Genomic DNA, 24,101 nt, shown 5'->3' with positions numbered 1-24,101 from the left:
GCTCATAGCAGCCTTGAACTAGGTTCAAGCGATCCTCCCAAGCTGGGATTATAGGTGTGTGCCACCACCCCTGGTTTACAAAAAATATTTTTTTTTGAGATGGAGTGTAGCTCTGTCACCCAGGATGGAGTGTAGTGGTGCCATCTCAGTTCACTGCAACCTCCGCCTCCCAGGTTCAAGTGATTCTCCCTGCCTCAGCCTCCCGAGTAGCTGGGATTACAGGCGTGTGCCACCACACCAGGCTTATTTTTGTATTTTTCGTAGAAATGGGGTTTCGCTGTGTTGGGCAGGCTGGTCTCCAACTCCTGACCTCAGGTGAACCGCCTGCCTTGGCCTCCCAAAGTGTGGGATTATAGGCGTGAGCCACCGCACCCGGTCTAAATTTTTTTTTTTTTTTTTTTGTAGACATAGGTCTCACTATATTGCTTAAGCAGGTCTCGAACTCCTGGGTTTAAAGGATCCCCCTGCCTCTGCCTCCTCCATGCGGGGATTACAGGCAGGAGCCATGGCACCTGGTGCTATTTTGCATTCTTTTTTTCATACGAAGTGTTTGAAATCCAGTTTGTACAGTGTTTTACATTTATAGCACATTCCCACTGGGACTAGTCACATTTGAGGTGCTCAAAAGCCACTATGGCTAGGGCTAATGTACTGGACAACACAGTGCTAGGGAGCCCGTCCTGAGGACGCTGCAGTTTATAACATCATAGTTCCTACTCTTTGGACTGCTGCTTTCCCCCAATGTATTAAGACTTGCAGAGTGTAAATAGGGCGCCGTGAGTGTGCAAAGGAACACACCTTCGCAAACGGCTCACTCTGAATACTTACTTTTCTGCTGTCCTACCTTCAATAGGCTTCCTGTGCACAAGCAGAAGGCAGGAGCTGGCGGGGCGGGGAGGAAGGGCGGCTCTGCCATTTAACTATCTGTGCGATGCTGAGCAAATTACACACGGTCTCTCTGACTCAGCTCCTTCCTGTTTCAAATGGGTATTATAGTATTTCTCACTACGTAGGTCCTTATGCGGATTAAATGAGCTACTACATGCCATTCGGCACAGCGCCAGGCACACACTCAATGTTCAATACATGTAGGCGGTAAGCCCAGTAAACTGGTAGCCGGCCTGAGCAAGTCCCAGGAAAAGCCCAGAAACTCTGGAGACATTACAGCCCAGGTCAAGAACCACGGCCCAGGCCGTCCTGTACGCGGGCCCACCAAGCCTAGGGAAGCAGCTTGTCACCGCTTCGGCTTCTAGACTCCCTGGCCGGCTCTTTCCCGTCAAGGCTGCGGCTGGAGGGGCCTGAGGGAGACCTAGGGAGCGGCTTCCTCTTTCCATCCACGGAGACAACTTGGATGTGAACACCATGAATGTGAGGAGGTCCACTGGAATCAGGAGGGATGGACTCCTGGACTCCCCAGCTACTTGCGGGGTCCTTCCCGGTGTGAGGACACAAGACCTGTCCTGGGCCGGGCCCGCATCGAGCCCTACAGTCGGTGTCTGCGGTGAGGGCTCCGTCAGCCGAAAGCGCGTGACAACCCACGGGCTGGCAGGACCGGGGGCGTGGTCAACGCGGGACCCGCCCCCCGTCCCCGGGCCCCAGCGCCGAGCGGACGCGCCCGCCTGAAGCAGCCAATTGGGAAGCGCAGAGCAGGTTCAAACACAGACGGCGGGTGAACATGGCGTCCTCGACTTGGTTTGAGACGTGATCGGCCTGCCTTCTGGCTGAAGATGTGGCGGGTGAAAAAACTGAGCCTTAGCCTGTCGCCTTCGCCCCAGACGGTGAGCGGGAGAGCTCCGGCGGAGAGAGCTGGGCCGGGCTGCTGGCGCGGGGGCACCGGCCGTGTCGACTGTCCTGGAAAGTTGGGTCGAGCCCGGGGTTGGGTGCTTGTGGAGTCTTTGTTCGCCTTGCCGCTCCTGCGCGACTAGAATGCGAGCCTACTCTTCTAATCGCCTCTTGGGCTTCTTAGGGAGGGAGGAAGGGCGGGCTAGCAGAGCCCAGGCTTCCTCACACTAGCCCTCTTTCTTGATTTCTTTCTCAGGGAAAACCAGCTATGAGAACTCCTCTCCGCGAACTTATCCTGCAGCCCGGTGCCCTCACCAACTCTGGAAAAAGGCCCCCCGCTTGCTCCTCGCTGACCCCATCACTGTGCAAGCTGGGGCTGCAGGTGAGATTCGCCTGGACAGCTTCTCGACTGGGCTGTTTGCCCAGGGTGAGAGCTCAGGGGAACAGAGGGCCAGGGCTAGAATAATTAATAACGATAATGAAGTCTTCTACGTCACTGACATCCATTTACAGCTATTCAGGCCAACAGAGAGGTGCCCTAGGGTGGTTAAAGGAAATCTACTGAGAACCTGAATCTCTGTTTAGCTGTTAGTTTTTATTACCTCCTCCTCCTCCTCCCTTCGACCTTTATCAAACTACTTAGAAATCCTGCCACTCTGATTAGTGCTGTTCCTCCAACATGGGGTCACTTATGGAAAGGTCAGTCAGCTGTAAGATTGAGGCAATATCCATTCACTCTAGGAGGTAGTCAGAACTCTCCTGGGATCAAGTTACACCACTGGAAGGCAGGGTACTTGGATCACCTTAGTTTAAACTAGCCCCTTGCAGAATTGCCCTCACTGATTTGTACTTTTGTTAAACGTCTTGAGAGATGTAGCCATGTAGAAACTGCATTTCAGTTGCTGTCAAAACTTGTCAAGGAAGAAGCTTGACTCCTGTATAAGATTCCTCAAAGAAAGGCTTTGGGACTAACTGCCTGGAAAAATTGTCTTCCTGAAGAAATTGCTATCCTTTTCTTTCTGATAATGAGAACTATGCAGTTTACCATATTTTCCCTCTTGCTCTGCCTTCTAGAAAGCTCAAGGCCAAACTGGATCATCACATACAGCTACTGTTACTCGCAAAATAGGAAGTTTTGCTTCCTCTTTTTTGACCATGACTTTGTTATTTCATTAATCATATCTATTCATTTTCATGCATATGAATTATTTTTGGAAGGAGATGGGATATCAGTAAAATTGGTTTGAGGAGGAAAGAGTGTATAAAGACAGATGACATCCTGAGTAACAGTAGGATGATAGCAGTCTTTCTTGAAAGAGTTGCAAAATACCTACTGTCCAATAGAACTTTCTGGGATGAGGGAAATATTTGATAATCTGTGCTGTCCAGCATGGTAACTACTAGTCACATGGTTACCGAGCACTTAAAATGTGGCTGAGGTGACTGAAGAATTGAATTTTTTTGTTTTTGAGATGGGAGTCTTGCTCTGTCACCCAGGCTGGAGTGCAGTGGAGTGATCTTGGCTCACTGCAATCTCTGCCTCCAGGGCTCAAGGGATTCTCCTGCCTCAGGCTCCTGAGTAACTGGGATTACAGGTGCATGCCACCACACCCAGGTAATTTTTTGTATTTTTAGTAGAGATAGGGTTTCACAATGTTGGCCACGCTGGTCTCAAACTCCTGACCTCAAGTGGTCCGCCTGCCTCGGCCTTCCAAAGTGCTGGGATTACAGGTGTGAGCCGCTGCGCCTGGCCTGAAGAATTGAATTTTTAATTAAATTAAATTAAATTTTTTTTTTTTTTTTTTTTTTTTTTTTTTTTGAGATGGAGTTTCGCTCTTGTTGCCCAGGTTGGAGTGCAATGGTGTGATCTCGGCTCACTGCAACCTCTGCCTCCCGGGTTCAAGCAATTCTCCTGTCTCAGCCTCCGGCATATGCCACCACCCCCAGCTAATTTTTGTATTTTCAGTAAAGATGGGGTTTCTCCACGTTGATCGGGCTGGTCTCGAACTCATGACCTCAGGTGATCTGCCCGCCTTCGCCTCCCAAAGAGCTGGGATTATAGGCGTGAGCCACTGCGCCCGGCCTGAATTTTTAATTTAAATAGCTACGTGTGACAGGTAGCTATCATATTAGACAGTACAGCTTAAGGTGGAAAATAAATAAGTACTAGGTAGAAATTGAGCTCTATAGAGCTTATAGAATTTATTATGATTATTAATTAATTTATTTATTTTGAGATGCAGTTTCGCTCTTGTTCCCTAGGCTAGAGTGCAATGGCATGATCTTGGCTCACTGCATCCTCTGCCTCCTCGGTTCAAGCGATTCTCCTGCCTCAGCCTCCCTAGTAGCTGGGATTACAGGCATGTGCCACCACGCCTGGCTAATTTTCGTATTTTTAGTAGAGATGGGGTTTCGCCATATTGGCCAGGCTGGTCTCGAATTCCTGACCTCAGGTGATCCACCTGCCTCAGCCTCCCAAAGTGTTGGGATTACAGGCGGGAGCCACAGCGCCTGGCCTGAGCTTATAGAATTTTTTTTTTTTTTTTTTTTTTTTTTTTTTTTTTTTTTTTTTTTGAGACGGAGTCTCACGCTGTTGCCCAGGCTGGAGTGCAGTGGCGCGATCTCGGCTCACTGCAAGCTCCGCCTCCCGGGTTCCCACCATTCTCCTGCCTCAGCCTCCTGAGTAGCTGGGACTACAGGCGCCCGCCACCGCGCCCGGCTAATTTTTTGTATTTTTAGTAGAGACGGGGTTTCACTGTGGTCTCGATCTCCTGACCTTGTGATCCGCCCGCCTCGGCCTCCCAAAGTGCTGGGATTACAGGCTTGAGCCACCGCGCCCGGCCGAGCTTATAGAATTTAACCATGATTATTTAATCACAATAGCAGAATACTAGATTGAAATTGAATTCTTCTTCCCTCTTAACTACTGGGCGTACTACCTCCAGATGTAGTCAGCTACTCGATGAAAAGGGTTTTTCCCCAACAAAATAGCCATTATTTTTGTTTTGTAAAAAAAATTTTTTTTTGAGAGTCTCACTCTGTCACCCAGGCTGGAGTACACAGTGGCACAATCTTGGCTCACTGCAACCTCTGCCTCCCGGGTTCAAGCAATTTTCCTCCCTCAGCCTCCCAAATAGCTGGGATTACAGGTGTATGCCACCATGCCTGGCAAATTTTTTTTTTTTTTTGAGACAGAGTCTCACTCTGTCACCCAGGCTGGAGTGCAGTGGTGCCATCCAGGCTCACTGCAACCTCTGCCTCCCAGGTTCATGCAATTCTCTTGCCTCAGCCTCCTGAGTAGCTGGGATTACAGGCATGTGTCATTACGCCCAGGTAATTTTTGTATTTTTAGTAGAGACAGGGTTTCACCAGGTTGGTCAGGCTGGACTCGAACTCCTGACGTCGTGATCTGCCCACCTCAGCCTCCCAAAGTGCTGGGATTATGGGCATGAGCCACGGTGCCCGGCCTAATTTTTTTTTTTTCTTTTTTTTTTTTTTTTGAGACAGGGTCTCACTCCTTCATCCAGGCCGGAGTGCAGTGGCATGATCTCAACTCACTGCAACCTCCGCCTCCCGGGTTCAAGCAGTTCTCCTGCTTCAGCCTCCCCCGTAGCTGGGATTACAGGCGCGTGCCACCATGCCTGGTTAATTTTTTGTATTTTTAGTAGAGGTGAGGTTTCATCATGTTGGCCAGGCTGGTCTCAAACTCTTGACCTCAAGTGATCCGCCCACCGTGGCCTCCTAAAGTGCTGGGATTATAGGTGTGGGCCACTGCTCCTGGCCTGTTTGTAAATTTTTGATTATTAATAGATTTTAATTGTTTGAAGCATTTGAATATATAAATGTATAAGGAAGAAATATTTGTTATCTTAGATAACTGTCATATTTGACAATTCTTTCATGCATCTCTTTATGTGTGTCTGTTTTGTATATATGCGCACACACACATTCATGTTTATATTGTCTTTTTGTTTTTTTGAGAAGGAGTCTTGCTGTGTCGCCCAGATTGGAGCGCAGTGGTACGATCTTGGCTCACGACAACCTCTGCTTCCCAGGTTCAAGCGATTCTCCTGCCTCAGCCTCCCGAGTAGCTGGGACTACAGGCGCCCGCCACCATGCCCGGCTGGTTTTTGTATTTTGAGTAGAAATGGGGTTTCACCATATTGGCCCAGCTGGACTCGAACTCCTGACCTTGTGATCCGACTGCCTCATCCTCCCAAAGTGCTGGGATTACAGGTGTGAGCCACTGCGCCCTGTTTTTTTTTTTTTTTTTTTTGAGACAAGGTCTTGCTTTGTTATCCAGGCGACAGTGCAGTGGTGTGATCTTGACTCACTGCAACCTTGAACTCCTGAGCTCTAGCAATCCTCCCACCTCAGCCTCCTGAATAGCTCGGACTATAGGTGTGAGCCACCATACCTTTTAATAATTTCAAAATTAAAGTAAGATACATGAAATTACAATAAAACATAACAGCATAACAAATTACTATAAAGTACACATCCATGTAACTAATACCCAGGTCAGTAAGTAGGACAGTGCCAGAATATCAGAAGCCCTTTTTAAACTAACTTTGGTTTTGTTTTATCCACTGATATAAATGAGAAATTTCATGTTTGATTATTTTTTGTTTTTTGTTTTTTGTTTTTTGAGACAGGCTCTTGCTCTGTCGCCCAGGCTGGAGTGCAGTGGCGCAATCTTGGCTCACTGCAAGCTCCGCCTCCCGGGTTCACACCAGTCTCCTGTCTCAGCCTTCCAAGTGTCTGGGACTACAGGTGCCCGCCACCACGGCCGGCTAATTTTTTGCATTTTTAGTAGAGACGGGGTTTCATCGTGTTAGCCAGGATGGTCTCGATCTCCTGACCTCATGATCCACCCACCTCGGCCTCCCAAAGTGCTGGGATTACAAGCGTAAGCAACTGCGCCTGGCCTGTTTGATTATTTTTTTAATAAATAATTGGACTTTCTATCTAAAGCTTCCAAAATAGTTTTATCTTCGTTGTAGCACAGAAATTTTATAATTATGTGTCTAGCTTGTATCTTTTCTAGTCAGTCCTGCTTAGAAACTGGTGGGCCGTTTTAATGTGCAAACTCAGGTCTTTTATTGGGGCAATTTTCTTCTAATATTTGTTAATCAGTGCCTTATGTATATATGTTCTTTTCTGGAATTTCTTTTATTTAACTGTTAGGTTTCCTGGGTTTATCTTCTAATTCTTTTATCTTTTCCTTCAGATTTACATTTCTTTATATTTTTATCTTTGCTTTAAGATATTTCATCCACTTGTCCAGGCCAGTAATTCTAGTTTCAACTCTGATAATTTACTCTTTCAATTCATTTTACTGACATTTTTTATTTAAAATAATATTTATTATTTCTAAAAAGTCTTTTTGTGTGTATTTATGTTGTAGTTAAAGCTTAAGTACTCATGTTTTTTGTTGTTCAGATTATCATCTGTGTCTTCCGGCAGCTCTGTTTTGTTAGGGTCTACCTTTTCTTTTATTTATTTATTTATTTATTTTTTGAGACAGGTTTTTGCTCTGTCACCAAGGCTGGAGTGCAGTGGCGCAATCTTGGCTCACTGCAACCTCTGCCCCCTGAGCTCAAATGATCCTCCCACCTCAGCCTCCTGAGTAGCTGGGACTACAGGCACGCATCAGCACCACCACACCCAGCTAATGTTTGTATTTTTAGTAGAGATGAGGTTTGAACTCAAGCGATTCACCTACTTGTGGCCTCCCAAATGCTGGGATTACAGGCATGAGCCACTGTACCTGGCCTAAGGTCTGCCTTTACTAACTATCTTAGTGTTTATCCTTTCTCTGGCTATACCAGATCCACTTAAGATCATTCATATTTTCTTTTGTTGTTCATTGAGTCTCAGGTCCAGCAATCGTGCAGTTGGTAGAAGGTGCACTTGTCTTTCTCCCTGTGACCCAGCAGTAGGGAGGTTGTCAGTCCCTTGTCAGGGCATCAGGAGGAAGTCTCTCTGCTCTTTAGTCTCCTGTGCTACAAAGTCTAGGTCTCTTCAAATCCCAAGGGCCAAGTTGGTTCAGCCCCTGTGTTCAGGATGCCCTTAGCTCTGTGGACTATACGACTAGGTCACTGGCACAGGTTAGTGTTGCCCTTTCTCCCTGGACTTCATGGATCTCTGTGGTCCATGTGCTTTCTAACTCTGGTTCCCAAATTCTCATCTGTTTCAAGAGGGAGAAGATCTTTTTTTTTTTTTTTTTCTTTTGAGATGGAGTCTCAAAGAAGTCTCTCTTGCCCAAGCTGTAGTGCAATGGTGCAAACTCGGCTCACTGTAACCTCTGCCTCCTGGGTTTAAGCAATTCTCCTGCCTCAGCCTCCCGAGTAGCTGGGATTACAGGCATGTGCCACCACGCCCAGCTAATTTTGTATTTTTAGTAGAGATGGGGGTTTCACCAGGTTGGTCAGCTGGTCTCAAACTCCTGACCTCAGGTGATCTGCCCGCCTTGGCCTCCCAAAGTGCTGGGATTACAGTCGTTAGCTACTGTGCCCAGCCAAGAGGGAGAAGATCTTGTACCAACTCTAGATTCTGACAGAGCTTGAGCCTTCACTCACACCCTATGGACTCCTCCTACCTGTTCATCTACAAGTGCGTTAAGATTTCGGAATGGAAAGGAGTGGGGTCATGTTCAAGTTGCCATCTGCCCATGATACGGATCTATATTCTCAGCCGTTTTTTTTTTTTTGAGACGGAGTTTCGCTCTTGCTGCCCAGGCTGGAGTGCAATGGCACGATCTTGGCTCACTGCAACCTCTACCTCCCGGGTTCAAGCGATTCTCCTGCCTCAGCCTCCTGAGTAGCTGGGATTACAGGTGCCCGCCACCACACCTGGCTAATTCTTGTATTTTTAGTAGAGACAAGGTTTCACCATGTTGGCCAGGCTGGTCTCGAACTCCTAACCTCAGGTGATCCACCCGCCTCGGCCTCCCAAAGTGCTAGGATTACAGGCGTGAGCCACCACGCCCGGCTGTCAGCCTGTTTATAATGTAGGCTGGTTCACTTGGAAGGACCCAAAATGGCTTAGCAGCTTTTCTTTCCCTACTATTGGGTCTCTATATGAGCAACCAAGATTAGCCAAGTTCTTACCTAAGCAGAGGTAGTAAGAATTCTTTTCTTTTTTGAGTTTAGACACTATCTTGCACTCGTAATTGTATGTTGGGAACCGAATTGACCGCCTTAGACAACTACTTTTGTTTCCTTTGGCAGGAAGGCAGCAACAACTCATCTCCAGTGGATTTTGTAAATGCCAAGAGGACAGACTTCCCTTCAGAACATTTCAGTCATTCCTCAAAGTGGCTGGAAGCCTGTCAGCATGAATCAGATGAGCAGCCTCTAGATCCAGTTCCCCAAACTAGCTCTACTCCTAAAACGTCTGAGGAAGCAGTAGACCCACTGGACAACTATGTGGTTAAAACCATCGTCCTTATACCATCTCCACTGGGGCAGCAGCAAGACATGACATTTGAGGCCCATTTAGATACCATGGCAGAGACAAACAGCATATCTTTAAATGAACCTTTGAGAACAGGAGATCTGGTGAGAGAGGAGGTGGCACCCTGCATGGAAGACAGGTTTTCAGAAGTTGTTGCTGCTGTATCTGAGAAAGTTATCTTTCAGGAATCTCCGTCCCATCTCTTAGAGTCTCCACCAAATCCCTCTTCTGAACAACTAAATTGCTCCAAGGAAAGCCTGAGGGACAGTAGGACTGAGGCTGTGCCTGAGGACTTAGTAGTACCTTCTGAAAGTAACGCCTTCTTGCCTTCCTCTTTTCTCTGGCTTTCCCCTTCAACTGCCTTGGCAGCAGATTTCCCTGTCAATCATGTGGACCCAGAGGAGGAAATTGTAGAGCATGGAGCTATGGAGGAAAGAGAAATGAGCTTTCCTACACACCCTAAGGAGTCTGAATCAGAAGATCAAGCACTTGTCTCAAATGTGGAAGATATTCTGTCCACATGCCTGACACCAAATCTAGTAGAAATGGAATCCCAAGCAGCTCTAGGCCCAGCAGTAGAAGATGTTGGTAGGATTCTTGGCTCTGATACAGAGTCTTGGATGTCCCCACTGGCCTGGCTGGAAAAAGGTGTAAATACCTCCGTCATGCTGGAAAATCTCCGCCAAAGCTTATCCATTCCCTCGATGCTTCGGGATGCTGCAATTGGCACTACCCCTTTTTCTACTTGCTCGGTGGGGACTTGGTTTACTCCCTCAGCACCACAGGAAAAGAGTACAAACACATCCCAGGCAGGCCTGGTTGGCACCAAGGACAGTACTTCTGAGACAGAGCGGCTCCTGTGTGGGTAAGTGCCCCTATGTTCTTGCGCCTCGTGAGTTCCATTATCCTGGACCTTCCCCTCCCATCCCTTCCCCTCCCTTTCTTTTTGTCATGTTCTTCTGTTTCTGCTGCAGCCGGCCTCCAGATCTGACTGCCTTGTCTCGACATGACTTGGAAGATAACCTGCTGAGCTCTCTTGTCATTCTGGAGGTTCTCTCCCGCCAGCTTCGGGACTGGAAGAGCCAGCTGGCTGTCCCTCACCCAGAAACCCAGGACAGTAGCACACAGACTGACACATCTCACAGTGGGGTAAGAAGATTCCTTTCAAAGCTTGAAGGATCCCAGTGGGCTCTCTTCCTTGGAATTTAAGCTGAGAAGCTGCCAGAGGGCAAAGGGGACTCCTATCACAAGCTTATACTTAGAACATTTGTAAAAGCTGAGAATCTGGGCAGGCATGGTGGCTGATGCCTATAATCCCACTGCTTTGGGAGGCCAAGGTGGGAGGACTGCTTGAGGCCAGGCATTTGAAACCAGCTTGGGCAACATAGCAAGATCCCATCCCTACAAAAGATTTTTTAAAAATCAGCTGGATATGGTTTTGCATGCCTCACTACTCAGGAGGCTGAGGCAGGAGGATCATTTGAGCCCAGGAAGTTAAGGCTGCAGTGAGCTATGATCATGCCACTGCCCTTCAGCCTGGGCAAGACAGTGAGACCCTGTCTCTTAAACAAAAAAGCTGAGGATCTGAAAAATCCCCTTAAAGCTATGGGTAGTCACTATACTCCTGGGGTACATCAAAACTTTCCAAAGTAGTGCAAGCAAGGAAAGTTTTAAAGGAATTGGTTTTTAGAACATCATCTTCCACATGTATTCTTTTTCTTCATTTTTTGCATTGGTAGACTATATTTAATATTTTAAGGAAAATTGTGAATAAGCCTAAAACATTTTTAAAAATAATTTTTATTTTTTGTGGTTACAGAGTAGGTAAATATATTCATGGGGTCCATGAGATGTTTTGATACAGGCATGTGATGGGCAATAATCACATCATGGAAAATGCGGTATCTGTATCTGTCCCTTCAAGCATTTATCCTTTGTGTTACAAGCAATCCAATTATACTCTTAGTTGTTTTTTTTTTTTTGAGACGGAGTCTCACTCTGTCACCCAGGCTGGGGTGCAATGGTGTGGTCTCGGCTCACTGCAGCCTCCTCCTCCTGGGTTCAAGCGATTCTCCTGCCTCAGCCTCCTGAGTAGCTGGGAATACAGGGGCATGCCACCACACCCAGCTAATTTTTGTATTTTTAGTAGAGACAGGTTTTCACTGTGTTGGCCAGGCTGGTCTCGATTTCCTGACCTTGTGATCCACCTGCCTCAGCCTCCCAAAGTGCTGGGATTACAGGCATGAGCAACTGCGCCCAGCCTGTTTTTTTTTTTTTTTGAGACAGAGTTTTGCCGTTGTTGCCCAGGCTGGAGTGCAGTGGTGCGATCTCGGCTCACTGCAACCTCCACCTACCAGGTTCAAGTGATTCTCCTGCCTCAGCCTCCTGAGTAGCTGGGAGTACAGGCATGTGCCACCACACCCAGCTAATTTTGTATTTTTAGTAGAGATGGGGTTTCTCCATGTTGGTCAGGCTGGTCTCGAACTCCTGACCTCAAATTATCCACCCGCCTCGGCCTCCCAAAATGCTGGGATTACAGGCATGAGCCACCACGCCTGGCCTATTTTAGTTATTTTTAAATATACAAATTACTATTGACTGTAGTCCTCCTGTTGTGCTATCAAATATTAGACCTTATTTATTCTCATTATCCACATGTATTCTTCACTGTTTTTCTTTCCTACTTCTCCGTTCTCAAATGCCTGATTGCCTATGCCCACTTTACTAAAGAAGAACATACTTTCTTTTCTTTTCTTTCTTTTGAGACAGAGTCTTGCTGTCACCCAGGCTGGAGTGCAGTGGTGTGATCTCGGGTCACTACAACTTCTGCCTTCTGGGATCAAGCCATCTTCCCACCTCAGCTTCCCAAAGTGCTGGGATTATAGGCATGAGCTATTGTGCTCAGCCTCCCTTCTTCTGTTTCTACTTATTCCTATTGTTGTTTTTCTGTGTGTTTTTTTGTTTTTTTTTTGTTTTTTGTTTTTGAGACGGAGTCTCGCTCTGTCGCCCAGGCTGGAGTGCAGTGGCGTGATCTTGGCTCATTGCAAGCTCCGCTTCCCGAGTTCCCACCATTCTCCTGCCTCAGCCTCCTGAGTAGCTGGGACTATAGGCGCCTGCCACCGTGCCCAGCTAATTTTTTGTATTTTTAGTAGAGATGGGGTTTCACCGTGTTAGCCAGGATGGTCTTGATCTCCTGACCTCGTGATCTGCCTGCCTCAGCCTCCCAAAGTGCTGGGATTACAGGTGTGAGCCACCGCGCCCGGCCCAAACAATTATTTTAAATTGTCAATATTGGTAATATGCTGGACGTTAAAGTCTTTGTAACAATTTAAACTTAAGGGTACTTAGTTTTTGCAGGAAATACGAGAGGAAAGTAGCTAAAAGACCACTGTTGGCCCAATGTGGTGGCTCACGCTTGTAATCCCAGCACTTTGGGAGGCTGAGGCTGGCAGATCACTTGAGGCCAAGAGTTTGAGACCAACCTGGCTAACATAGTGAAACCCCATCTCTATTAAAAATACAAAAGTTAGCTAGGTATGGTAGTGCACTCCTGTAATCCCAGCTACTTGGGTGGCTGAGGCATGAGAATCCCTTGAACCCAGGAGGTGGAGGTTGCAGTGAGCTGAGATCGCACCAGTGTATTCCAGCCTGGGCAACAGATTGAGACTGTCTCAAACAACAACAACAATAACAACAATGTTCTAGAGGACTCTGTTACAACACAGGCCTAGGAAGGAAGGGAATGGTGGCAGGTGAAGGAATTGATAGCACTTCACCATTGTGGCTGTTGAGATAATAGGTGGCTGCTGCTAAGAAGAGATGGTCCCCAAATGTGCAAAGACCTCCTTTGAGTTGAAATATCCTCAAAGTAGTGACTTTACCATTTGCCAAAAATCCTGGAAATCGTAAGCTCCGTGTTCCTCCAGCTGCTCAATTTCTCTCCTGTTTTCTTATATCTTTGTATCCTTTCCTCTGGTTCTTGACCTTGTTTCCCATCCCTGAATCTGCCTTGCATCCTCTTCCCCTGAAGCTTGCCAGGTCCCTTTGTAGGCCACTGAAGCAGAACCAAAGAGGGGAAATGACATATCTTTAGCCATTCTCCATCACCATGCCATGTCCTTGCTGCCTGGCTGCCTCCTTCACATTAATCTCATCACCTGCCTGACTGTCCAGCTGAGCACTATGTGAACCCTATCCAAGCTCATGTGCTACTCTGTGCCTTACTGCACGATGCAGCAGTGAATGATAACTGCTTTGCTGGGGAAGGGAGCCATGAACTCTAAGAAATCAGCACTGCTGTTCCAGTAGTAATTTTTTCCCCAGATGATGGCTGCCTTGCCTCAGTAATGAAGACTCCCACTTTTCTCTTAGAACTTATTTTCCAGGGTTCTACTGCCTTTGAGATCATACTTACTTACTCTATGCATACTATGAGTTTTATCTATTTGACCCAGGATAATGAGCAGACAATTAAGGAAGTAAAAATGATGAATAAATACCTAAGAAGGTTAGCATTATTGGCATTAAAAAATGCAAATTGAACAGTGAGATGCCATTTTCTTGTGACTCAATAGCAAATAATAAAATAGGTAAAGCTGGTAAGCATACTCTGTTTATCTGTAGGATATAAATTGGTTTATCCTTTTTTTTTCTTTCTTTTTTTTTTTTTTTTTGAGAGAGGGTCTCACTCTTACCCATACTGGAGTGCAGTGGCATGAACATGGCTCACTGCAGCCTCTACCTCCTGGGCTCAAGGGATCCTCCCACCTCAATCCAGCTGAGTAGCTGGGAATACAGGCACGTGCCACCATGCCTGCCTGGCTAATGAAAAAAAATTTTTTTTTTTTTTTAAAGAGATGGGGTTTCACTATGTTGCCCAGGCTGGTCTTGAACTCCTGGACCTAAGTGATCCTCCTGCCTCAGCCTCTGAAGGTGCTGGGATTACAGGCATGAGTCACTGTGCCTGACTAAACAAAGAAATTTTTTACCTACCTGTGGATTTTTCTTTCTGACTTGGCTTCACTGAATTGAATTGTGAACTTTGCTCCTACTTTTAATAGGAAAGGTGGCTGGGTGTGGGAGGAGCACTTTGGAAGTCCGAGGCAGAAGGAGTGTCTGAGGCCAGGAGTTTGAGACCAGCCTGGGCAACATAGCAAGACCTCATCTCTACAGAAAATAAAAAATAAATAAAATAGAAAAGGCTCCTATAACTCACTGGGTGGGAGGAAGAATGAGGTGCTGGCAGTACATGTTGCCTACTCAAAAGGAACAACTTGGCTGGTCATGGTGACTCACCCCTGTAATCCCAGCACTTTGGCCACCAGCCTGGCCAACATGGTGAAACCTCGACTCTACTAAAACTACATATTAGCTGGGTGTGATGGTGCATGCCTGTAATCCCAGCTACTTGGGAGGCTGAGGCATGAGAACTGCTTGAACCTGGGAGATGGAGGTTGCAGTGAGTTGAGATTGTGCCACTGCACTCCAGTCTGGATGACAGAGCAAGACTCTGTCTCAAAAACAAACAAAACAAGGAACAACTCTGTTTTTCTGGCTAGATAACTAATAAACTTCAGCATCTTAAGGAGAGCCATGAGATGGGACAGGCCCTACAGCAGGCCAGAAATGTCATGGTAAGTGTTGATTGACCTTACACCACCACTGGGTCTCCTGTGAAGATCAAGAATGGAGAATCTTGGGTGGTTAGTAGATGGTGATACTAAGCTGTGGTGGTGAAGGAAGGTTTCCAAACCTTTGTAAAGTACATCTCCTTATGGGGAGCTTGGAATTTGGGGTTAGTGGTTTTCCTCCCCAGTGCCCCTGTTGCCTGTTTAGTGACTATTTGATCTCACCTACCCATTTTTTTCTCTACAGCAATCATGGCTGCTTGTCTCTAAAGAGCTGATATCCTTGCTTCACTTATCCCTGTTGCATTTAGAAGAAGATAAAACTACTGTGAGTCAGGAGGTAAGCAGCATGAAGATGGAGGTAGAGGCCTGTGGTGGGACTAAAAGCCATAAAGAAGAACCAGACACATCAATTGATTCTTATTGTATAGTCTCGGCATACAGAAATCTTGGTCTCTTGCTGTTTTGATTTACTGAAGAAATTGAGGGCAAAGCTCCAGAGCCTCAAAGCAGAAAGGGAGGAGGCAAGGCACAGAGAGGAAATGGCTCTCAGAGGCAAGGATGTGGTAAGGTGCCAGGCATTTGTTCTTGTATGTGGGAGGTTTCCACCTCAGGGTTCCTGTAGGAACACAAATGCACTTTAGACACAGATGGGTGGCCTAAGAACTGCCTGCCCTGGGGAGTAAAGAACTGATCTATTGAGGTGTCAGATGGTTACAGCTTTTTGTGCTGGCTCCCCTGTTGCCCACTGTGTCCTTGCAACCTCTTCCCTCAATAGGCAGAGACAGTGCTGGAGGCTTTCTGTGCACATGCCAGCCAGCGCATCAGCCAGCTGGAACAGGACCTAGCATCCATGCAGGAATTCAGAGGCCTTCTGAAGGACACCCAGACCCAACTGGTAATTTAAGGGCATTTTCTTTCCTGGGGTCTGTGCTGACAGACTGGGAGGGTGGACCTGTATCCAAAGGGAAGGGGCTCCCTCCTAGGCAATCTTTCTTTTGTAGGTAGGGCTTCATACCGAGCAAGAAGAGCTGGTTCAGCAGACAGTGAGTCTTACTTCTACCTTGCGACAAGACTGGAGGTCCATGCAACTGGATGTGAGTATTTGGGGCCATCATAATTAATTCCTTACTCACATCAAGTCCTGTTAGGAGCTTTGCCTCAAGTGTGCTCTACTGACCTGCTTGCTTCCTCTGGTAGTATACAACATGGACAGCTTTGCTGAGTCGGTCTCGACAACTCACAGAGAAACTCACAGTCAAGAGCCGGCAGGCCCTGCAGGAACGTGATGCAGCAATTGAGGAAAAGCAGGAGGTACAGACCAGGAGTGGGGACTGCTTAGGCTTGGTTTCCTTTCTAATGTGTCATATCATTAGCCTCTTACCCTGGATCTGTTTTCTTTTCACCCTGTGGGTTTGGAGGCCAGCCAGGTCCCTTAGCTGTAAGATGGCCTTAAGCCCAGTTTTTTCCTTTGCCCTTCAGCATCTTTACTTTAGCAACTTTTCTCCTGTCTCTACTTTTTCCTGAGGATCAACCTTATTTTCTGCAATGTTGATGCCCAGGAGCAAGGTAGTTTTCTGTCTTGTTCAGAAAGAGAAGCTGGACCAAGTCCTGGGATTATTGATTCAGGAGGAACTACAGGAGGAAAACCATCTTTTCTTCCTAGGTTTCCAGGGAGCTGGAACAAGTTTCTGCCCAGTTAGAGGAGTGCAAAGGCCAAATAGAACAACTGGAGTTGGAAAACAGTCGTCTAGCAACAGGTGTTTGTGTGTGTGTGTGTGTGTGTATGCACGCATGTAAGCAGTTGAGCCCTGTTAAGGCTTGGAGTGTGGCACTAGAGCAAGGAAGTACTCAGGAGCACTTTCTTTGGAGCAGAGGTTTGGGCAGTTTCTGGCCTGGTAACTGCATAGTGTCATTAGGATACTTTTGTTCTAGATCTCCGGGCTCAGTTGCAGATTCTGGCCAACTTGGACAACCAGCTAAAAGAGCTACAGAGTCAGCATGCCCATTGTGCCCAGGACCTGGCTGTGAAGGATGAGTTACTCTGCCAACTTATCCAGAGCAATGAGGAGCAGGCTGCTCAGTGAGTTCCTAACAGGGTATTGTGGCAGTAGGCATCCAGGAATTAGGACCAAATGGGATCTAATATATGGTCTCTGACAGATGGCAAAAGGAAGAGATGGCACTAAAACACATGCAGGCAGAACTGCAGCAGCAACAAGCTGTCCTGGCCAAAGAGGTGCGGGACCTCAAAGAGACCTTGGAGGTAAGGAATATGGCTTGGGCCAAGGGAGCTGGTAAACCTCAAGAGTGTGATTCTTGCCTGATAATGTTGAGGTAAGGTTTGAGACCATGAACTAGAAAAAGCCTCTGTCCCTAGGGCACTAAAATTCTCCCTCCCTGTCTTGCTGCTTCTCTTGTCTTCCCAGTTTGCAGACCAGGAGAATCAGGTTGCTCACCTGGAACTGGGTCAGGTTGAGTGTCAACTGAAAACCACACTGGAAGTGCTCCGGGAGCGCAGCTTGCAGTGTGAGAACCTCAAGGACACTGTAGAGAACCTAACGTAAGTTGTCTAACTCTCTGTACTTCCCCCCAAGTGCTTATTTTTTTTTGTCAGGAACACTTCTAGAAGCCAAAATCTCCAAGAAGAGAACTGTGAGTGTTGAGCCTCTTGTTTCTCTCCTTTAATGCAGCTCTGTGGGGATTTGGGAGAGGCGTTCAGAGAAGGTAATTTGGTCTTTGGTCATCTTCCTTGTTCCTTATTTCAGGGCTAAACTGGCCAGCACCATAGTAGATAACCAGGAGCAAGACCTGGAGAAAACACGGCAGTACTCTCAAAAGCTAGGGGTGCTGACTGAGCAACTACAGAGGCTGACTCTCTTCCTACAGACAAAACTAAAGGAGAAGGTAGGATCCCGGGGTTCCTTCTCTTCTCTTCCAATTGTATCTTTATTTTACAGAATAGTCTTCGTAAAACATTACTCTTTTTCTAACTGTGACCTTATATGACTTTCAGTTACCTACAGGACCTCATTAGCCTGTTGCTTAAACCTTTTTTCCCCTGTCTTCTACCTCCCTATTATGAACACTTTGCCCCAGCTAGACTGCCTGTATGCTACACATATGTCCCCATTTTTATCTCCAGAACCCAGACTCTGGCTGTTCCCACATTCATTCTCTTCTTTCTTCAAACTGGAAATGCCTATTCTATTAAAATCCTCCCTTCCAACCTGGGCAACATGGTGAAAACCATCTCTACAAAAAATACAGAAATTAGCCCAGGTGTAGTGTTGTGCACCTGTAGTCCCAGCAATCCAGGAGGCTGAGGTGGGAGGATCACCTGAGCCTGGGAAGTTGAGGCTTGCAGTGAGCCATGATCATACCTGGTTAATTTTTTGTATCACTGCACTCCAAACTGGGTGAGAGTGAAACCCTTTCCCCCCCAAAAAAAGAAATCTTCCCTGGTTCACCTTCTTTGAAATGTTCCCAAATCAAATCATGTGGACCTGGCGATCTTTTCTTCTGCCATATTTCTCATGAACTTACTCTCCTTTTGTATTTGCATTAATTTTCCTTGGATACCTGGTCTCTTCAATCAGACTATGTTTCAAGAAAGCAGAAATACAGCCTTCTTTGGCCTCCCCGCAGTGTGCACTAAACAATAAGTGGTTGATATCATTTAGAATACACAGGTAATTAGCTTATTCAGCAGAATATTCAGCTTATTCAGACACAACAAATATCCTAAAATCTGGCAATTGCTTATGACCTGATCCTCTTTCCCAACTGGGTGCCGAGCACAGGAAATGCCAACAAATCTACAGTTTAGCATGGAAGACAACCAGATGTAAACTTGTCATTTTGACTTATGGTCATGGTAGAGGTCTGCATGGACCACTGTGAGAGATAGAGAGGGGAGGACCACTTCAACCTTCTAGAATTAGGATCCCTTCTCAAAGCAGCTGACCTTGGGTACAGTCTTGAGATTTAGAAGTTTGTGGGGTAGGGGTGGGTATTTAGGAAGGCCCACTAGGCAGAGGGAATGGTGTATGAAAGTTTCATCTGACGACATATGAGAGTCATATGTAGAAAGTCATGCGCATTGTACATGATGTGTTCTTTTTTGTAGTGTCTACCTTATAAAACCTGGGTTAGGTGCTGGGACTAGAGGATGAACAAGGCAAGATGCCGCTCATATGGAATGCAGCAAGTCTGAGGAATGGGAAGCAGCTCTTCATGGCTGCAGCGTGAGAGCTACGTGGGGCAAGGCAGGAGACAACACTGGAGAAGTAGCCAGAAGGCAGATTTTGAAGGCTTGAAATAATGGCAGTTTTATAGGCGGTAGAAAGGAAAGGATGGAGTGAATGGATTCAATAGATATTTAGGAAGCAGACGCAGTAGAACCTGGTGACCAATTTGATGTAAGAGGCAGAAGAGTGAATGATGATCCTTAGATTGCTAGGAAAGAGGGCCCAGTGGGTTAGCTGTGTTAGTGTGTGGAGACGGGTTAGTGACACCTCCGGATCATCTCCATGCTCAGGGAGCACTTCACCTATGTGTCGGGAGGAATAGCAATAGGAAGCACTTCATTTCCCCACAACTCAGACACCCAGACGGGAGGGCAGAGGACCAAGGCTGAAAGGAGTGGAGAGCCTGAGAGAGATGAGACTGAGGGGAGGTAATGGTGACGCAGGCTAACCAGTTGGTGGGAGAGACCTAGACCCGGGGGGCAGAGAAGGCGGGAGAACTGGAGAGAGGACCTAGCCTAGGAGGAGAGGGAGCAGGCTGAGCAGGAAATGCTCTGGGTAGGAGATGCAGACTCCAAGGAAATATCCAACAAGTAGAGGAGGATGTGGGATTGGAAAAGCTGAGGTTCAGGTGGGAGAGCTGAGGAGGGATAGAACAGGAAAGGTTGAGCCATGGGGTTTCAAGTATGCGGAAAGGAGCGAAGATGTTAGGAAAGGGTCGAAAGGGCACATCCTGGAGTCCCAGGTAGCAGGACGAGGATGGCAGGGGAAGAGCCAAGGAGACAAAGCAGAGATGCTGAGCGGCTCCTGCCTCGCCTGGCCTTACCTGTGCACAGCCAGTTAGCTGCTGCAGCCACAAGCACAGCTCCTCCAGAACTGAGGCCAACAAGCTTTTCCTATAAATGACCATATAATAAGTACTTTTGGCTTTTTGGGCCATATCGTCTCTGTCTCAACTACTCAACTCTGCCTTTGTAGTTCAAGAGCAGCCATAGATGATATGTAAATTAATGGGTCTGGCTGCGTTCCAGTAAAACTTTATTTACAAAAGTAGTTGGCAGGCTAGATTTGACCTGTAGGCCACAATTTGCTAGTGTTCCCTCTCCCTGCTCTAGAATAGTAAATACAGGAGTAGGAACAGACTTTTGATAGGGTGGCACAGGGAAAATGGTGAACTCAGCTTCATACAGATTTGACCGTGGAACCTTCTGGTAGATTCTTCATAGGCAGTTAGCCTTTTGAGTCTGCAGACTGGGAAAAAATCCAGTTGAGAGAGGGATGGAAGTCATTCATGTGGAAAGGAAGTTTGAAGTAGATGTTTTTGTGGCGCTCCCAAGGCAAGGCCACAAAATGAATTAGAGTAAATTTAGGGCCAAGGACTGAACCCAGAGGATCCAACAGTTAAGGAAGGACCTGTGGATAGAGAAGAAATAACCAGAAAGGTGTGAGGCCTGCCTTTAAAGGAGAGAGACTCATGTCCTGCAAGCTAAGAAAAGAAAGTTTCTAAAAGAACAATGTGGTCATCAATATCAAATAGGTCAGGTGAAACAAGAGCTTCAATGTATGCATTGCATTTGAAAGTAAGGCTGCCATTGGTGAACCAAATGACAAGAATTTAGGCGGAATGACAAGGGAGAAGCCTGAGTGTAGTGGGCTGGGGAGTTAATAGATGGTGAGAATTATAAACAAGAAGTATAAGCCGGGCGCGGTGGCTCACGCCTGTAATTCCAGCACTTTGGGAGGCCGAGGCGGGCGGATCACGAGGTCAGGAGATCGAGACCATCCTAGCTAACACAGTGAAACCCCATCTCTACTAAAAATACAAAAATTAGCTGGGCGTGGTGGCGGGCGCCTGTAGTCCCAGCTACTCGGGAGGCTGAGGCAGGAGAATGGTGTGAACCCAGGAGGCGGCAGAGCTTGTAGTGAGCAGGTATGGCGCCACCGCACTCCAGCCTGGGCCGCAAAGCAAAACTACGTCTCAAAAAAGAAAAAGAAGTATAGGCTCCTTCTTTTCTTTTTTCTTTTCTTTCTTTCGCAGTAGCTAAAAGGGGATTTAAGGTAAGAAGAAGGGTTTTGTTTAGGTTTTTTTTTAAAACACTGCTGTTTTTGTGGGAGAGGCTGAAGAATATAAACATGTTCAGGGAAAGGCACTAATGGAGAAGTTGAAGATAGATAATTGAGATAATAGGTGGAACAGCATTTTGGAGGAGATGGCTGGGAGTTACCTGGAAGCCCAGGAGTTCACTAGACCTGAACAGCAGCTATTTTTTCTTCTTTGCCCTTAGACTGAACAAGAGAACCTTCTGCTGAGTACAGCCTGTGCTCCCACCCAGGAACACCCTCTGCCTAATGACAGCACCTTCCTGGGAAGCATCTTGATAGCAGTGGCAGATGAAGGTTAAAGGCCCTGGGATTTGAGGGTGGGAAATTTGTAACCCTGCTCCTGATATCTTCAGCTGTTGAAGATGTCCACCAGCGGGCTTGTCTGTCTTACCCTGGCTTCCATTATGATAGACCCCTCCCTGGATGACCAGAGGGGCCCTCTCCCATTATTGGTTTTTCTCTTAGAGCCAGATTCAACTCCTGTGCCCTTGCTTGGAAGTGACAAGAGTGCTTTCACCCGAGTAGCATCAATGGTTTCCCTTCAGCCTGCAGGTTAGGAGGGGCTCCAGGGATCCTGCCTCATTTCTAGAAAATCTGGTGGTGATGAGTAAAGACAAAAGCAGTGAGAAGTGCTTTGCTCTAAAAACCTCAATTCTACTTGGGCTCATTTTATTTCTGCCTTCTGGGATCTGTAATGTTCCAGACATTCAAATCCTGTGGGTGGGGAACACGGATAAGAGTTGTGGAAATGATGGCTATACACTCCTCCTTCCTTCCATGGCTGGAAGGCTAGACCTCTATCTGGGACTTTCTCTTTCAGAGACCCCAGGTATGGAGGAGAGCTTGGCAGAAATGAGTATTATGACTATTGAGCTTCAGAGTCTTTGTTCCCTGCTACAAGAGTCTAAAGAAGAAGCCATCAGGACTCTGCAGCGAAAAATGTGAGTGGGATGCAGTTTTGGTGACAGAGGGACAGTGAGACAGCCTCTTATGCCAAGGGTTGAACTGGCCCCTGAGAGGACAAGAATGTTGCTGAATTCTTCCTTTCTTCAGTTGTGAGCTGCAGGCTAGGCTACAAGCCCAGGAAGAACAGCATCAGGAAGCCCAGAAAGCAAAGGAAGCAGACATAGAGAAGCTGAACCAGGCCTTGTGCTTGCGCTACAAGGTGAAGGAGGGACCTAGAAGTGGGGCAATGAAGAACTGGGGCAGCTCTACTGGCCCACTGGGAGCCATTATCTCTCCAGGAATCTGGGTGGTGGGGATTTTCCAACCACTGCCCTAGTTTTGCCCTTCCTGGGGTCAGACATTTCACATTTCAGCTATGGGCTGACCTATCTTCCCAGGCAGACCCAGGAGAGAAGTCAGGAACTCTAGCAGAACTCTCCCAACACTGAAATGTGCCTTGCCTGGCTTGGCCCTGGAGGAAGAATTGGAGTGATATCAATTGGTCTCGTGGGCTGAGCATGGGTCAGGCACTCTCTCCTATCTCCTGGCAACGGCTGTGAAGAGACCAGCTCTCCATGTGTCTTCTCACCTTCCTTTCCCTCACAGAATGAAAAGGAGCTCCAGGAAGTGATACAGCAGCAGAATGAGAAGATCCTAGAACAGATAGACAAGAGTGGCGAGCTCATAGTATGTTCACCATCATGCCCAGGCCTTTGCTTTCTGTGTTACTGGTCAGCCAGGATCCCAAATATGAGAAATGGTTTACTTTTGTTCACCACACGTTGTCTATCCTTATGTCCTATTGGACACCTCTCCATTCTTATTCCCAGAGCCTTAGAGAGGAGGTGACCCACCTTACCCGCTCACTTCGGCGTGCGGAGACAGAGACCAAAGTGCTCCAGGAGGCCCTGGAAGGCCAGCTGGACTCCAACTGCCAGCCTGTGGCCACCAATTGGATCCAGGAGAAAGTGTGGCTCTCTCAGGAGGTGACTCAGAGTTAACAGAGGAGCTGGACAGCAGGTGGGGACCCCAGGCTGTACCCCTGTTGATCTGGACATATTTCTAGGTGGACAAACTGAGAGTGATGTTCCTGGAGATGAAAAATGAGAAGGAAAAACTCATGATCAAGTTCCAGAGCCATGTAAGAATGTCCATGCCATTCCAGGGCCATTTCCTACCATCATTAGCAAATGCCCTGCCATGTTTCCCCTGTCCTACCAAGCTTGCTCTTTTATGCATAGGACTTATAAAATCTGTTTGCTTTCTAGAGAAATATCCTAGAGGAGAACCTTCGGCGCTCTGACAAGGAGTTAGAAAAACTAGATGACATTGTTCAGCATATTTATAAGGTACAGGCAGGAGGGAGGTGATATAACTAATGTACCTGGTACAAGGCCTGGCCCCAGGAGGTACTAATGAGCACATCTCTCGTTCCCAGCCTTTACTGAGAGCTGGGCCTAAATCACTATTGCAGGCTTCTCTGTGGTGTCTGTTTTCTCCCCTCTAATTCAGCGGCTGCCTCCTGGGGCTGGGAGCCCTGGGCCTTAGGCCTGTGGTCCTGAGCTGCTTTTTCTGCCTCTCTTCCCAGACCCTGCTCTCTATTCCAGAGGTGGTGAGGGGATGCAAAGAGCTACAGGGATTGCTGGAATTTCTGAGCTAAGAAACTGAAGGCCAGAATCTGCTTCACCCCTTTTTACCTGCAATACCCCTTTACCCTAATACCAAGACCAACTGGCATAGAGCCAACTGAGATAAATGCTATTTAAATAAAGTGTATTTAATGTATTTCTCCAAATTTACGGAATCTTACTTTTTGGGTGAAAGGGGGCGGATGATGAAGTCAGGGAAGAGGCAGCCTGGGCCTCCTGCCTGGGTACCCTCCATAGATCCCTCTCCACCTCCTGGTGCATGCAAAGCCAAGGCTGCCTGCCCTTCCTCC

At 47.1% G+C, this 24,101-nt stretch overlaps 1 protein-coding gene across 3 annotated transcripts; it reads left to right on the top strand.

The window, feature by feature from the left end:
- The first annotated feature begins 1,606 nt into the window (after positions 1-1,606).
- On the top strand, positions 1,607-23,951 carry SPAG5 (sperm associated antigen 5). Of its 3 annotated transcripts, XM_050763184.1 has the most exons (24): positions 1,607-1,778; positions 2,039-2,164; positions 9,015-10,105; positions 10,215-10,389; positions 14,799-14,873; positions 15,115-15,207; positions 15,299-15,433; positions 15,646-15,765; positions 15,872-15,964; positions 16,068-16,181; positions 16,534-16,627; positions 16,803-16,950; positions 17,031-17,133; positions 17,297-17,430; positions 17,636-17,774; positions 21,400-21,511; positions 21,683-21,769; positions 22,038-22,158; positions 22,271-22,382; positions 22,769-22,849; positions 22,993-23,148; positions 23,229-23,303; positions 23,431-23,511; positions 23,751-23,951. In XM_050763184.1, the coding sequence occupies exons 1-24, from the start codon at positions 1,728-1,730 to the stop codon at positions 23,820-23,822; spliced, it is 3,588 nt and encodes a 1,195-aa protein (XP_050619141.1). In that variant the 5' UTR covers positions 1,607-1,727; the 3' UTR covers positions 23,823-23,951. The 3 variants fall into 3 exon arrangements, with proteins under 3 accessions (XP_050619141.1, XP_050619142.1, XP_050619140.1); XM_050763185.1 differs by lacking the exon at positions 1,607-1,778 and having other exon boundaries at positions 2,067-2,164; positions 9,019-10,105; XM_050763183.1 differs by lacking the exons at positions 1,607-1,778; positions 2,039-2,164 and adding an exon at positions 5,868-6,018.
- Positions 23,952-24,101: the final 150 nt, after the last annotated feature.

This window comes from Macaca thibetana, chromosome 16 (assembly GCF_024542745.1).
Source record: "Macaca thibetana thibetana isolate TM-01 chromosome 16, ASM2454274v1, whole genome shotgun sequence".
Taxonomy (NCBI): Eukaryota; Metazoa; Chordata; class Mammalia; order Primates; family Cercopithecidae; genus Macaca; species Macaca thibetana.
Note: the sequence above shows the minus strand (reverse complement) of the source record. Positions and strands in the feature narration are given on the sequence as shown.